The 15,853-nt window shown below is 42.6% G+C and overlaps 1 protein-coding gene and 1 pseudogene across 1 annotated transcript; both read right to left on the bottom strand.

Moving 5' to 3' along the window:
- Positions 1-883: 883 nt before the first annotated feature.
- LOC102266059 (putative olfactory receptor 10J6) lies at positions 884-10,330 on the bottom strand (annotated as a pseudogene).
- Positions 10,331-10,636: 306 nt separating this feature from the next.
- Positions 10,637-11,421, bottom strand: APCS (amyloid P component, serum). Its single transcript, XM_005908388.2, has 2 exons — positions 11,358-11,421; positions 10,637-11,247 (listed from the first exon to the last, which is right to left on the bottom strand). Exons 1-2 carry the CDS (start codon positions 11,419-11,421, stop codon positions 10,637-10,639), a joined length of 675 nt encoding a protein of 224 aa, XP_005908450.2.
- Between the last annotated feature and the right edge of the window lie 4,432 nt (positions 11,422-15,853).

Genomic DNA, 15,853 nt, shown 5'->3' with positions numbered 1-15,853 from the left:
GCGCAGTCAGATTATAGAGAGGTGAGAGTTGTTCACAGTTTATAGCCCTGGCTAGCACTCTGACAGAGAAAGCAATGGCACCCCACTCCAATACTCTTGCCTGGAAAATCCCATGGACAGAGGAGCCTGTTGGGCTGAAGTCCATGGGGTCACTAAGAGTCGGACACGACTGAGCGACTTCACTTTCACTTTTCACTTTCAGGTACTGGAGAAGGAAATGGCAACCTACTCCGGTGTTCTTGCCTGGAGAATCCCAGGGATGGGGGAGCCTGGTGGGCTGCCATCTATGGGGTCGCACAGAGTCGGACACGACTGAAGTGACTTAGCAGCAGCACTCTGAAGATATTGGATGGAAGCAAAGGCTCTAGTATAAACCAAATAATAAAGACTGAAATTCTGAGGACTAAATCGGTGATTTCAAGGCTTATTAATAAAAAAAAAAAAAAAATAACGCACATCTCATCTTTCTCAAAGGTTCTGATATACTTTTCTTCCTTACCACCGACTATTCTTATCTTGCTGGGAAGATTTTGTCCAAGTTTTATTTTCTGTAGGCTGTATTATGAAAGTAATAGAGATTAAATTTTTTTCAAACATAAAATACTCACATTAATATGCTTTAAAGAAGTCTGCTGCCCTACCCTGAAAATTTGGATGTGTTTTTAAAAAAATCATGCCCATCTTCCCTGACCTCTTATATACTCAAAAAATTGAAAATGCTTGGACCAAAGTTTGAAATGTATGGAGACAAAGTTGACAATTTTTGCAGTGAAGATGTTGAAGCAAGATATGCACAGCTCATTACAGGACAGATTGCACAGGACAGACTTGAGGTTGAATGCATCAAGAACACATACTGTTCTTTATAAAAAGGGTTGATGGATTAAGAAATGTTTCTGCAGATAGCTCTGCACAGGGCATCCTCGGCCTCATTACTCCTCAGGGTGTACACCACAAGGTTCAGTAGGGGCGTGATGACAGTGTAGGTCACTGAGATCAGCTGATCCTCATCCTTGCTGTTCTCTGACTTGGGCTTGAGGTAGGCAATGGAGGCACAGCCATAGTGGACAATGACCACAGTGAGGTGGGAGGCGCAGGTGGCAAAGGCCAACTTCTGGCCTTTGGTTGAGGTGATCTAGAGGATGGTGGAGATGATGAGAATATAGGAGGTGAAGCCCAGGCCCATGATAACCAGGATCACAGACACACTGACAACAAAATCGATGATCTCATTCTCTCTATACAGGAGAATTTTATGACAGGGAGAGTGTCACAGAAGAAATGACCAACCACCCTGTGATGGAAGGGTAAAGTAAATATGGATATTGGACAGCTGCCATGGCCAAGCCAATGCTGTAGTCTCCACTCATCAGTTGGATGCACACCATCCAAATGATCTTGCTCATGATGAGTGTGTATCTCAAAGGGTTGCAGATGGCCACGTAGTGGTCATACCCCTTCCCTATGAGCAGAAAGCAGTTGTTGATGGTTAAGGTAAGAAAGAAGAATATTCGAATGGTACAGCCTGCCAGGGAGATTGGTGGGTTCTGGGCTACGAGGTCAGAGAGCGTGCATGGAATTGTGACCAGTGTGTATATGGCCTTTGAACTGGCCAGCATTCTTAGGAAGAAGTGCCTGAGAGTGTGGAGGTGATGATCAATGTGGATGATGCTCACAATGATGGCATTGTCAGCCAAGGGTAATGTACAGGATGAGAAAAACCATGAAGAGGGTAATCTGCTGTTCATGGAATGTGGAGAATCCTAGGAAAATGAACTCTGTCACTTCTGTGAGGTTTTTTTCTCTGCATTCTTCAGTTTCAGTGTCTGAGAACAATGCAGGGAGTCAACATCGAGAAATTCCCATTGTGGTGTGGACTCTAGAACAGGGATAGAGAGAAGAGTGTAGAGGACAGATAGATACGCACACGTGAGTCGATTTCCTCACTGTATGATCAATAGGTAGGGTGCTGGCACAGCATTATGGCTTCTTTAGCCCCCTCCCTTTTCCCAGTTTTTGCTATCTCCTTTACCTTTTGTTAAGCCTCTAAGGAATGACCAATATGTGAAACTACTGCACACATTCTTTCAAGTTCTTATCCTGAATATGTTGTTTTTGTAGAGAGTGGATGAAAGACTGTTTTGTTTTAATGATGTGTAAGTCGCAAAGAGTCAGACACGACTGAGTGACTGATTTGATCTGAAGCCACAGTACCCTTGAGTGTACACATCCTAGCTTTGCCTTTCTCTTCTAGGGAAAGTATGAGAAGTTGGGAAAACAAAATGAAGATGAGAGAGTTAGACTTACTGAATTAAAAATCACTGGTGCCACTTAGGAGAAATTTCTGAGAACAGTGTACAGAATTAATCTCAGGAGAGCTGGTCTTTAGGGACACGTTAGCAAGAGTGAAGATGAAGGATTTGGGGCTCAGCCCAGACGGTCTAGGTGAGACAAACCATTGGCAAAGTTGCTTTGTTGTGAAAGTAACAACAGGGATTTGAGGGTTTAGGGGTGGGTAAACTAAGGAGAAGGCAATGGCAACCCACACCAGTACTCTTGCCTGGAAAATCCCATGGGCGCAGGAGCCTGGTAGGCTGCAGTCCGCGGGGTTGCGAAGAGTCAGACACGACTGAGTGACTTCACTTTCACTTTTCACTTCCATGCACTGGAGAAGGAAATGGCAACCCACTCCAGTGTTCTTGCCTGGAGAATCCCAGGGACGGGGGAGCCTGATGGGCTGCCATCTATGGGGTTGCACAGAGTCGGACACAACTGAAGTGACTTAGCAGCAAACTAAGGAGAAAAGGGGAAATTGTTGGAAAAGAGAGGAGGATCAGCAACATGTCAGAAGGCTGGACCTTGAATGAAAGAAATAGCAGTTTCTTTTTGGCAGAGGGACTTAAAAATAAAAACATTGTAATAATTGATTTAAAATTGCTTGCTAACTTATATTTTTGTTGCTCAGTTGCTAAGTTTTGTCTGACTCTGCGACCCCATGGACTGCAGCATGTCAGGCTTCCTGGTCCTCTGCTATCTCCTTGAGTTTGCTCAATTTCATATCCATTGACTTGGTGATGCTACCTAATCATCTCATCCTCTGCCACCCTCCTCTCCTTTTGCTAAACAATGTTGTGTTGTAAAGTTTCCCAAGAGCCCCAAACCTTCGTTTAGAGTTGTCATGTGTACAGTCTTGAGTTAGTGGTATTTGGAAAGTGCAGACAGGTGGGTGATGGCTATGCAGAAAAAGGGTGCCATGTGCAAGAGGTGAAATCCAGAGGCAGGAAGAAAAACTTCTTGCTGGTAATGACTGGAAGGAACACAAGGACCTCTCTTGTTCTGTTCTACCTTGCAAGCACACACAGTATTTCCTGGAAATTTGGTGAGGGACTCTGGGATTGGCACCATATTTCAAATGGTAGTTTGAACCACTTTCCACAAGGAACAAGGTCATACGAGCAAGCTGGAGGATTTGGGAAAATCTAGAAAACTTCCACTAGCAATCTAGGAATCTATATTCTTAGTGAATCTTTCCTGGGAATCTAGGGAGCACAATACAGAAAATGTGGATATTCTGGAAAGTACTCCATCATGGAAAATAAGGAGGCAGACATTTAGAGTAGAAATGAGGGGGACTTCCTTGGTGATCCAATGCTTAGGTGATCCAATGCAGAGGACATGGGTTTGTTCCCTGATCTGGGAACTTAAGATCCCACATGCTGTGCGACAACTAAGTCTGTGAGCTGCAACAAAGAGCCTGTTTGCTGATACCACATGCCACAATGCTGATCCCACGTGCTGCAACTAAGACCCAACACAGTCAAAAATAAATATTAACAAAATAAAGTAGAAATGAGTGTGCCACTAAATAAAGTAACTTGTATTAAAAAGGCTGCTGAGATACCAATTGGATAGATAGAGATGAAAGAGAGTGTCAGTGCAACTCTAAGCTTTTCAGGAAGAATGAGAGTTATACAGCTATGGCTCCTTAAAGGAAAAATTCAGTTCATCAGTCATGGTAGCCACATTTCAAGTACGAAAAAGGAACATGTGACTAGTGGCTACTCTGTTGGGCAGCACGCATATCAAACATTTCCTTCCTTGGTGAAAGTTGTGATGAACACTGCTGCTGTGGTGCATTACCATAGACAGACAGGTGGAATGCATGAAAAGCAAAAAAAAAAAAAAAGCTATTTAAAGAACAATAACATGGTGTGCTGCCATATGGTTAAAAATGTGTGTGTGTGTGTCTGTGTGTGTGTGAATGCATATTTTTATATATGCAAGATGTCTGAGAGAATATATAGCTGATATTATGGGTTAACCATTATGTTCGAGTAGGGATGAGATTATATGAAACTTTTTTAATGGCTGTATTGACAATGAAGATTATGGGCCTTATTTTAAATTATTTTAACTCTGAGTATAAAACTATAGCTCATAGTATGGAGAAGGTAAAGGAGGATAACAGCTGAAAACAGATATTAAATCGAGTAAGAAAGAGGTCACTGGTGATGTACTGGCCAATTTCAATAGAGTCTTGGATTGGAAAGCCAGGTTACAGGGAGGTAACAGAACTTTTAACATGTCATAGATAACAACATCAGATCTTACGTGCTTTCCCCCTTTCCTGATGAACCTATTGCAATGAGTTACAAAAAATAGCTAAGGAGGTATTGAGCCGGCAAAGCTGCAGGCATATTTGGAGCCAGAGAAGAAAACGACAATAGTAAGCTGAATTGAGTTGAAAGAGAAAGAGAAGAGAAAAGAAAAAAAAAATCCCAGGACTCTTTAGGGCCTGAAAAGTACTGCTTTCACCCCAAATCAGCCAGATTTGTTGTTAAGCATGCCTCAGGTAATTATAAAGTTACCTTCTTCAAAGAAGTTATAAAGTTATAAAGAGGATGGCTGATGACCAGGGAATGTGGCCCAGGTATATAAGTCCAGGAGAAAAAAGAGAGGGGAGAAATAAGTTTATTGCCTTTGGTGCACATTTGAATTGGATTGCACAGACAATGAAAGACTATCTTAAGGCAGGATATTCTTAGAATGTGGCAAAAAAATGCAAAAAGAAGGCCAGATCAAGACGTGTGGGAGTATATAATGCAAATGTTCAATGCAAATGTTCAAAGCAGTGTTCTTTCCATGTTGCATTTATTTAGAGGCAAGGTGCACAGTAGGCAGGGAAGAGTGAAGCCCTGTCCCTAGAGGGAGCTGTCACTTCTGCTGCCTAGTAACTCAAGTACAGCCCAAGCCTCAACATTCCCTTCAGACAAGACGAACAAATAGTGCTGCAGTAACTGGGATTCACCCTCCATAAAGTGCAGGCTTCTCTGTGACTCAAACAGTAAAGAATGTGGCTGCAGTGAGGGAGACCCGGGTTCAGTCTCTGGGTTGGGAAGATCTCCTGTAGGAGGGCATGGCAACCCAACTTCAGTATTCTTGCCTGGAGAATCCCCTTGGACAGAGGAGCCTGGTGGGCTACAGTCCATGGGGTCACAAAGAGTTGGACACAACTGAGCGACTGAGCACAGCAGTGGCTTCCCTGTTGGCTCAGACAGTAAAGAATCTGCCTGCAATGTAGGAGACCTGGGTTCAATCCCTGGGTCGGAAAGATCCCATAGAGAAGGAAATGGCAACCTACTCCAGTATTCTTGCCTGGGGAATTCCATGGACAGAAGCTACAGTCCACGGGATCGCAAAGAGTCAGACATGACTGAGCGACTGAGCACAGTGTACTTTGGTGACTGGCTGTGCTTCCTAGGCTGGGTGTCATATGCTCATCACACTTGGAATGTTTTTCCAAGCGTTCTTCCCAATGATTGTTCTCCATTTCAGGAGTTCTAGGGTGTGGTCACTCCATCTTGTCACATCTTCAGGGGTGTTGTAGCATGAAGGAATGAAATGGAAGATGAAGGGCAGTTGCTTCCTATCTCATTTTTAACCTGTCTTTTTTTTAACAATCTTTTTTTTTAACAATCCAAAATTGTTACTGTAAAGATAGGTGTTGTTGAAATAACCAGCAGAGGGCTGATAACTGCCTCTGGAGGTGAGGGAGGCCCCAGTGAAGGAGATGGGGAAGTATGGGACGTGGGAGTAAATCACATTGCATTCTTACCTGGAGTCAATTCAGTGAACAATCCCCAGTGTTTGCCTTGGGAGGGGAGAAGTTGCAGAGGGCACCATGGTGCTGAAGTGGTGTGTGGAATGGGGGCGTTGATTATACCAGTGGAGAATGGCTGGGTTGCGTTCTCAGCAGTTGGAACAGGTGTCAGTGAACTTAAGGATACTTTTAGCACCAGATGATCATGCCCTTTCTTCGTCCTAGTTACTCTTGTGAGCCAGCCCAGCCAGAGTGACTGCAGCTGGGCACTGGAGCAGCAGCCCTTCTACCATCCAAATCTGGGTCCTCTCTGCGCCTGAACCCTAGGGGCATTTCTGTGTAAGTGACATGCTAGCAGACAATCTCAAAAGCACAGTATAGAACAGAAAGAAGCTTTCAAAATGATTTAAACACTCCAGAAGGACAAAAACCCTGTGGGGGAGTAAGGATACTGAAATGTGCTCATGCATCAAAATTTTAGTCATGAAGCCGAAATTCTGACTAGAGGAAAAATAAAAATAAGATAGAGGGGAAAAGCACAATTTGAGGGTGTAAAGGAAATACCATTTGCAAAGGGAAGAAATTATGACAAAACCCATGGATTCTTAAAAATATCTAGATCTTTATAAGCAAAATCTGTGCCTAGAAACCGAATCTGTGTTTAAAAAAATAAACTATGCAAGGTAGGCTAAGTCTCTATAATTGTATTTTGAGTTAAAAGGAGTCGTGCTGCTAAAAAAAAAAAAAAATGATGTTGTCTTTTGCCAGGCTTTCCATCTTGTCCTGTCCTTTCTTTTCCTTTCATTAAAGAAAATAGATGTAAGGTGCCAGGAATGGAGGAGCTGACTTCTTAAGAAACTGATGATTATGTGAACTATTTGAATAAACAAGAGAGTGATGACTTTTCTTTGGGACAGAAGCCTTCCCATACCCAGAAGAATCCACCCCCTTGCCTTCTTGAGTCTGTAGAATCTGCCTGTGCTCTTTTCTGGTTATAGGACATAGCAGGCAATTATGACTTATTTACAAGAAGTCACTGCAATGTCAAGAAAACTGACTGTCATTTTTTGCTAGAATAAATAATAGAACCAGGGTCTCCTGCATTTCTGGCAGATTCTTTACCACCTGAGCTACCAAGGAAGCCCTAGTAGAATCTTAATGTCATACAAAACTCAGCCTTATTAGGGTCTAGGTCAGCCTTACTACATTATTAGATCACTCACAGTAAATTGCACTTTGGATGAAGCATAAGGTGACACATTCGCACTGAGCAAATCTGACCTTCAAGGAGCAGTCCCTTTAAAGTCTGATTTGACAGGGACTCTCAGGAGGATTCCTGTTGTCTAGCTCTTGTCTCCTGGGTTTATTTGCCAAGAGACTTACTGTGTATCCCATGGGTCTGAATGGAGTCAGAATCCTGAAATAAGCCCAGATATCTCATACAATTGGATCATGCTGGGAACACTGGGCAGGCTCTGGTCTCACATGGCCTGACTTTTTCTTTTTCTCCTGGAGAAAAATTGCTCACCTCAGACAAAGATGTGTTGAATGTCACATGGCACTATCTTCTGTTCTTTTGAATCTAAGTTAGTGTGTTGCTCCTGCTTAGTTACTCTCAATGAAAATGTACTTGTATAAAAGTCAGATGTGATGACCCTCAATGTCTATGTGAAGAGCTTTACCCTATTTCTGCTACTAACAGGGGACGTACATGGGTTTGGTTAGGTAAGGGGTAGGTTTGGGAGCAGAGGCTGAAAACAGAGAATGAATTTTTCTGTTTGTAGGAATATACCAAGAAGTTAAGGCAGATGATTTAAAGATTTAGGTAGTAAGTCTCAGTTTCTTTTACATCATAGGTGACACTTAGCACTTGTTCATTGCTATATTGTGTCCGACTCTTTGTGACCCCATGAACTGCAGTGTGCCAGGCTTCCTTGTCTTTCACTATCTCCTGGAGTTTGCTCACATTCATGTCCATTGAGTTGGTGATGCTATCTAACCAATCTCATCCTCTGTTGCCCTCTTCTTTTGCCTTCAATCTTTCCCAGCATCAGGGTCTTTTCCAATGAGTCAGCTCTTTGCATCAGGTGGCCAAAGGATTGGAGTATCACCATCAGTCCTTACAATGTATATTCAGGAAATCTTTAAGACCGACTGGTTTGATCTCCCTGCTGTCCAAAGGACTCTCTCAAGAGTCTTCTCCAAGCACCACAATTTGAAAGCATCAATTCTTTAGCACTTACCCTTCTTTATGGTCCACCTCTCACGTCCATACATGACTGCTGGAAAAAACCATAGCTTTGACTAGAGGGACTTCTGTTGGCAAAGTGATGTCTTTGCCTTTTAATACACTGTCTAGGTTTGTCATAGCTTTCTGCACTTACATGGTGCTGGAACATGTACTGAGTAGGTGTTGTGTTATCAATTCTGATCCTCACAAGAACACCATGAGGTTACCATGAGAAGTTGGTGTAGCAGCTAGAGCTCTGGATGAAATATTTGCCTTTGCCTCCTTGCTCCAGACACAGTTGGATCAGCCCCTTGTAGACTATGGACCTTAGTGTAACTTACCAGTAACATTAGATGAGTTTTGCTTTGGATCCTATGGTTGGATGTGACATGATGTGTGTGCTTGACTACTGTCCCAGTGTATGATGGAATCCCTGAGCATCTCCCATATTGAACTCACAGAAGAATGGTTACAGCAAGAAAAAACCTAGATGGAAAATTCTGGAACACAAATGCAGTCTAGTTTATAAGTTAATCAGCTATTTAGTCATATTCCCAGGTGGTACTAGTGGTAAAGAACTCATATGCAAATGCAGGAGATACGAGCAAGGGCTAGATCCCTGGGTTGGGAAGATCCCCTGGAGGAAGGCATGGGAACCCACTCTAGTATTTTTGCCAGAAGAATCCCATAGACAGAGGAGCCTGGTGAATGACGGTCCATAGGGCTGCAAAGTCGGACAAGACTGAATCGACTTAGCATGACAACATGGTAAGAATTAAAGGTGACTGAGATCATGTTTCAGCTTTCCTTCTCTTCTTTGAGTGTTCTTGGACACCAGTTCTTTCTAAATAAGAGGAAGTACCATGAATGCCTAGAAAGTCTCCATGTTGCTTTTCTAAGGTGACTACATACTGATGCTTTCTAGCGAAGAAAAGAGAAAATCTTTTCTTAAAATCCTCACTCTGAGCTAAGGCATATCCCAAGCCCAAGTAGACCTCATTGCTTTAACCTTAGAGCTCTCCATGAAGTTTCCCATATAAAACATAGAGAAAGTTGCAAATACTCTCATTAAGGAAAACTCCTTTATAGAGTCTTCCGGTTATGACCAGCCCTGGGGCTGTGTTGTTGAAAGCTCCAGCCTACTTTATTGTGTCTGTGCCTGCCTCTTTGTCCATCCTGGGTGAATGGACACCAGTTAGAAGTAATCACTTGGGAAAAAAGAAAAGTGAAAAAAAGAAGTAATCACTTGGTTATTCTGAAGCTCTACTGGATGCTGTCTTTCTGACTTCCCTTCGCTTCATGCTCTGTTATCTGTGGGCAAAGCCTGCCTTATTTCTCATATGCAGCCAAACTTTCTTTGGAGTCCTTGCTTCTCTGAGAAGGGAATTCATATCTGTTGAGGATATGCCAAACACTCTGCTCCATAGTTTTAATAATAATGAAGATAACTACTAATAATAGCATCTGATAATTATTTTGTAGTGTTGTAATTGGGATGCCTGTTGCTGTGCTAAGAGTTGTATCTTAAAGAGATAAGCTGAGACCAGTTAATGGGGGGTATGTCAAGGGTTTAAGTTACATCCTGCGTGAAGTGGGGATCCATGGAAGGATTTTCAACTGGGAATTCATGTGAGCAAGATTCTTGATGACTTCAGGACAGTTTTATGGAAATCAGTCATTGTACGGTACCATTGGAATTTTTGAGGGGGAAAAAAAAAAGGCAGGCTTGCCTTTACCAAAAATGATCCAGACTCTTAAACATTTTTAGTTTTCATTTCTGCTGGTTCTAATTTTTTCCCCATCTCATTACTTGCTATCAAGTTCTCAACTGTTGCTTGCTTGCTTATCTCATTATAGTTGTCTTCTTGGCAGAAGCTCAGACCTCTTTTTGATTTTGTAGCTGGAAAACCAAATACAAAGATTTCTGTTGCAACTCCACATGAATTTCGAATTGTTAATGCAATGATTATTAGTAGCATGTAAGTGTTGCTACTGACCATACTCATTGAGTGCTCTGACATATCTTTTTAGTTACTTAAAGATTTCCCTCCTCATAACTTGCAGGCTGATTTTTCTGGTTAATTAAACAATTTTCAAATAAGTAGATATAAGAGAAAATGTTTGGGACTATGACAAGCACTAAACAAATGCAGGTGGCATAATACATTTTTTAATTAGGCATACTTGTAGATGGGAAATTCAAAGAAGAAAGAGCTACAGATCTACAATTTAGCGTCCAGTTGCTTTAAGCAGAACTCTTGGGTATTGGTTGTTTCATTTTCAAGTGCTTTCATTGATTCCAGACCTCAGCCCCACACCATGGGCTTGACAATAACATAGCCTTTGATTTCATATTTCAAAGCCTGCCAGTCCAGGATGGTGGGACTGATGGACGAGGAACCCTGGTACACAAGTAAGATTTCTTCCGGCGACAGGACAGAGTCCCACATGTATAAATCCCCAATCTCTCCCATAAAGGACTGGTTCTTATCAAACCCTCCTCCATAGGAATCCTGCTCTTGTCCCAAGACAATCTTGGGGTGAGCTCCCACAGCATAACCCTGTTTCAGGCCCCTTTTCACCAGTGGCTTCCCGTTGATCCAGAATTCAGCAATGCCTGTGGAAGACTCCCAGCTGGTACAGATGTGCACTGGGCTGGGGAACTTCTCGGTAGCTCTAACAGTAACTTTGGTTTTTCCAATGTATAGACTGTACTCTCCAATTCCGTTTTTAAAAACCAGTAGCTCGTTATCCTTGCTGTGGATGTTGTAGGAGAAGAGGCTGTAGCCCCGGGAGAGATCACTATAGGCTCGGAGACACAAGGTCAAGTTCTTCAGAGGTTTCTCCAGCTTTGTGATCAGGGTCACATGGTCAGTGGAAGATTCTCTAGGAAACACAAATACCTTCCCTCTGAGGTCTGTGGACAGACAGGGAGAAACAGAGTGACCTTTACTATAAATGCAGGAGAAAAAGAACATTCAATCTTTTCTCATCTCATGTTCCTGAATCATACCCTGACCACCCTACCTGTCTGAGCAAAGGCTTCTGGGAGGATGACGAGGACAGAGACCCAAGACATCAGCTTGTTCATGTTCTTGGCCTGGGGCTGGTATAGCAGCAGCAATGACCAGGATGAGGGTACAGAGAGCACGGTGGTTGTTCACCCAGTTTCTGAGCTTCACATTATTAGATCTCAGGCATGTCAGGGTTTATATGCACCTCCAGGTAAGGATGGGGGTGGAGAGCACCAATAATATGTGAGTGATTTTCCAGGCCTGCCCTGTGATGCCAACAGTCAGACCTATTGGTGGGGAAGGAAGAGCTGGAAAATCAATTGGGAGTTACTTATTAGATATGGGGGATGGCCAGAGCTCCACCCCACTGTGACCCAGATTCTGGTGCTGGGAGAGAGTGGGATGGAGAGTAGTGTTATGGAAGAGATGAGAGGCCATGCTAGGCATGTCAGGAGGGCCTGACTTCACTCTTCAGGTGTCCCTCAGTCTGATGGCCCTGTGTCTTCTGTTTGTGGATATTCTGGGGTTCTGATTTCTACTGAAGATCTTGGAATCTCTTCATCTTTGGTTAATTCCATATTTACTGCTAAGGGGAGTGAGAGCATTAGAGTATCTGTATTTTCTGTCTCCCTGAAGATTAGTCCTTTTAGTCTCTGTCACTCAGCTCTGTTTCTTTTTTTGATTATCATGGTGTTTCTTTCTTTTTTTTAAATTAAGTTTTATTGGAGTATATTTGATTCACAATGTTGTGTTAATTTCTGCTGTACAGCCAAGTGAGTCAGTTATAGATATACGTATATTCACTCTTTTTTAGATTTTATTCCCATATAGGTTATTACAATGTATTGAGTAGAGTTCCCTGTGCTATATGGTAGGTTCTTATTAGTTATCTGTTTTATATATAGTAGTATGTATACTTCAATCCCAATCCCCCAGTTTATCTCCCCAACTCCTTCCCTCTTGGAAACTATAAGTCTGTTTTCCACAACTGTGACTTATATCTGTTCTGCAAATAAGTTCATCTGTACCATTGTTTTAGATTCCACATATAAGTGGAGTGATATTGATTCCACTTATATGATATTTGTTTTTCTCTGACTTGCTTCACTCAGTACGATCGTCTCTAGGTCCATCCGTGTCACTGTAAATGGTATTATTTCCTTATTTTTGATGGCTGACCAATATTCCACTGTGTATGTGTACTGTGTCGTCTTTACCCGTCCCTCTATCAGTGGACACTCAGGTTGCTTCTGTGTCCTGGCTATTGTGTGTAATGCTGCAGTGAACACTGGGGTGCACGTGTCTTTTCAAATTGTGGTTGTCTCCAGATATTTGCCCAGAAGTGGGATTGTTGGATCATATGGCAGTCCTACTTTTAGTTTCAAAAAATGTATTTACTTATTAAGTGATTTTTTGGACTGTGGTAGGTCTTTGTTGCTGCCCACGGCTTTCTCTAGTTGCAGCTAGTGGGGGCTACTCTGTTTCAGTGTGCGGGTTTCTCACTGCTGTGGATTCTTGCGGGGAGCGAGCTCCGCCCGTGGCAAAGGTCATGAGGAAGGAGGCTTGGCATACGCAAAGGTGGGATCAAGCCTCAGGAGTCTCCCTGGAAATTCTCGAGCATCTACCCCCAAAACCAGAGTCTGCCTACTTTCTGCTTTGTGCTTTCACCTACACCTCAGACTTTACGGGGGGCTGTCCCCCACTACCTCTCTCTGAAACAAGAGTTAGCTTACAGTTCCAGTTAATAATTCCTGGGTGTGACAGTGTTTAACCTACAAACTCCTTTGGAAATCCTCTAGCCTGCCTGAATAGGTTTTTCCGGCCACATGTGATTGCTCAGAGCCTCCCAACTGTGAGAGGCATGAGATGTTCTAAACTGTCTAAATACAGATTTCTTTGAGCAGTTAAAAGATTGATTAGGAATTGTATTGGTGAAGGGTTTTTCACTTGTTGGGCCAATGTTTGCTGCTAAGTCTCCATATCCCTTACCTGCTGTGTCCCTGGCAGTGTATTGATTAATATAATTGGTGTAAATAGTAGCTTTAATGTTTGTAACCTGGGACCCTTGAGTTAATTCTTTTTCTTGTTATAGCCCACCACACCTTTGCTCTGTAGGAATGCAACTTTATCTAATGCTTTTGGAGGGTGGCTCTGACTAATCACCTTTAGAGAAAAATAAGTTTTCTGAAGAAAGGGTCTTAAAATGTTAACAGGCCTCCGGGCCAGAAGATGATGCAAATCACCTAAACTTTTGCATATGATAAGTTTGCAGGAAGAAAGCCTGGCTTACTGCATGACTCTACCCCTTCCCCCGTTATCCTCTATGCATAACTTAAGGTATAAAAACTACTTTGGAAAATAAAGTGTGGACCTTGTTCACCGAAACTTGGTCTCCCCATGTCGCTCTCTCTCCCAAATTCTGGCTGAGTCTCCATCTGGAGCGTGGAACCCGCCATGCTTACTAATTATGCCTGGGCTTCTAAGATCCGACCCGGGAGGCCTCAGTGTCTCCTCTCCTTCGGGAGAACGGAAGGACGCCTGCGGCCTACGTAAGTGGTGCAAGCTTCTTGTCTTGAAGTTTTATTGGTCTCCCGTGTAAACCAAGCTACTCAGCCTCTTTTCTGCACTGAATTTTCCTACTGAGCTATCCTCATCCTATTACTCTTTATATCTTTGATAAAATATTTAAATAAATAGGTCGCCGACGCCGTCCCTGCTTCGAATACCCTGGATCAGCCGGGGCTGGTCCCCGGCAGATTCTCTTGTTGCAGAGCACAGTCTCTTGGTGCTCAGCCTTCAGTAGTTGTAGTACGTGGGCTCAGTAGTTGTGGCTTGCAGGCTCTAGAGTGCAGGCTCAGAAGCTGTGGCCCACAGCTAAGGCCTGTGGGATCTTCCTGGACCAGGGATTGAGCCAGTGTCCTTTGCATCGCAAGGTGGATTCTTCACCACTGGACCACCAGGGAAACCCTATTTTTAGTTTTTTAAGGAATCTCCACACTTTTCTCCTAGTGGCTGTATCAATTTACATTCCTGCCTACTGTGTAGGAGGGTTCCCTTCTCTCCACCCCTGATCAGCATTTGTTGTTTATAGACTTTTTAATGATAGCCATTCTGACTGGTATGAGGTGAGGCCTCCTTGTGGTTTTGATTTGCATTTCTTTAATGGTTAGTGGTGTCGAGCACCTTTCCATGTGCCTCTTGGCCATTAGTATGTCTTCTTTGGAGAAATGTCTATGTAGATCTTCTGACCAGTTTTTGACTGGATTGTGTGTTGTTTCAACACTGTGCTGCATGAGCTGTTTTTATATTTTGGAGACTAATCCTTCGTTGATCGCTTTGTTTGCAAATATTTTTTCCCATTTTGTGGGATGTCTTTTCATTTTGTTTATGGTTTCCTTTGTTGTGTGAAAGCTTTTAAATTTAGTGACAGCTGGGCATGGACCTGAAAGTCTAGTACTGTCCAATTTTAGGGCTAGTTAATTCAGCAGGTGAGCATTTCATACTCCTAGCATATCCCAACTTCCATGGCCATGGTCATGTTTATCATGGTGTTTCTTTATGCCAGAGTTTTCCATTCCTCTTTGTAACTGATTTTTCTTGTAACCTGTTTACTATTTGCAGAGATGTCAGCATCTCATTTGGTTTTCCTCTCTTCCTCTTTGGGTCCCTGGCCATTGAAGATTCATTTATGTTAATCTTTGGTGATAACCCCAATAATACATTACACTTACATTTAGTATTAATGCCCAGGCACTACACTAGTCCTGGAGGTTGAGTGGTGACCTACCCTGGCACAACCCCAGTGACCTCTATCTTCATCCCCTCTGCTGTTACTTAAACTCTTATGCTACTGGCCACCACTCAAACCTGCTCTGCCTCTAAGATATCAAACTAAAGCTTTCCTTTCTCGCTGCATTATCTTCCTTTTTTCCTGTCCCTAAATTCTATGGAATCTTCGTGTTCATCCTCTTGTGCAGTCTCTTGTTCATTTCCTCTTCTCTCAGCTTATGGCAGACCTCTGGTCAGCCTTTTTAATGACATAAAAATTGCCACCAAAAACGCTCTCTACCATTGTTCAAATTATCCTTCTACTGCTCAGCTATAGACAGTTTCCACTCTCTCCTTTTTTCTAAGCTAAATCCCAGGTGGTAAAACCTTATATGGCTTGTGGCACAGTAACGGTTAGTTGGAGTTTGGATTATACACTTTATTGTCTCAATTAAATGCAGATCCTTCAGCTTGAAAGCCAGTGCCTTTCACAGTTTGGCTCCATCCTAGGCTTAATCTCTTAATCAAACACTGTTTTCTGGTCAAATACCTCTAATTGCTGTTTTTTATACATACCTGATTTTCCTGATTTCTTTCTTTCTTTCTTTTTTTTTTTTTTTGCTTTCATTTTGTCTTGAATTTTCTTTATCTATCTCTGTTTCATAAAATCCTAACTACTGTTCAAAATCAGCCTCTAAAGTGATTCATTTCATGAAGATATCCTTGATGTCTCAATTAAAC

Source organism: Bos mutus, chromosome 3 (assembly GCF_027580195.1).
Source record: "Bos mutus isolate GX-2022 chromosome 3, NWIPB_WYAK_1.1, whole genome shotgun sequence".
Lineage (NCBI taxonomy): Eukaryota > Metazoa > Chordata > Mammalia > Artiodactyla > Bovidae > Bos > Bos mutus.
This window is presented reverse-complemented; position numbering and strand designations above follow the sequence as displayed.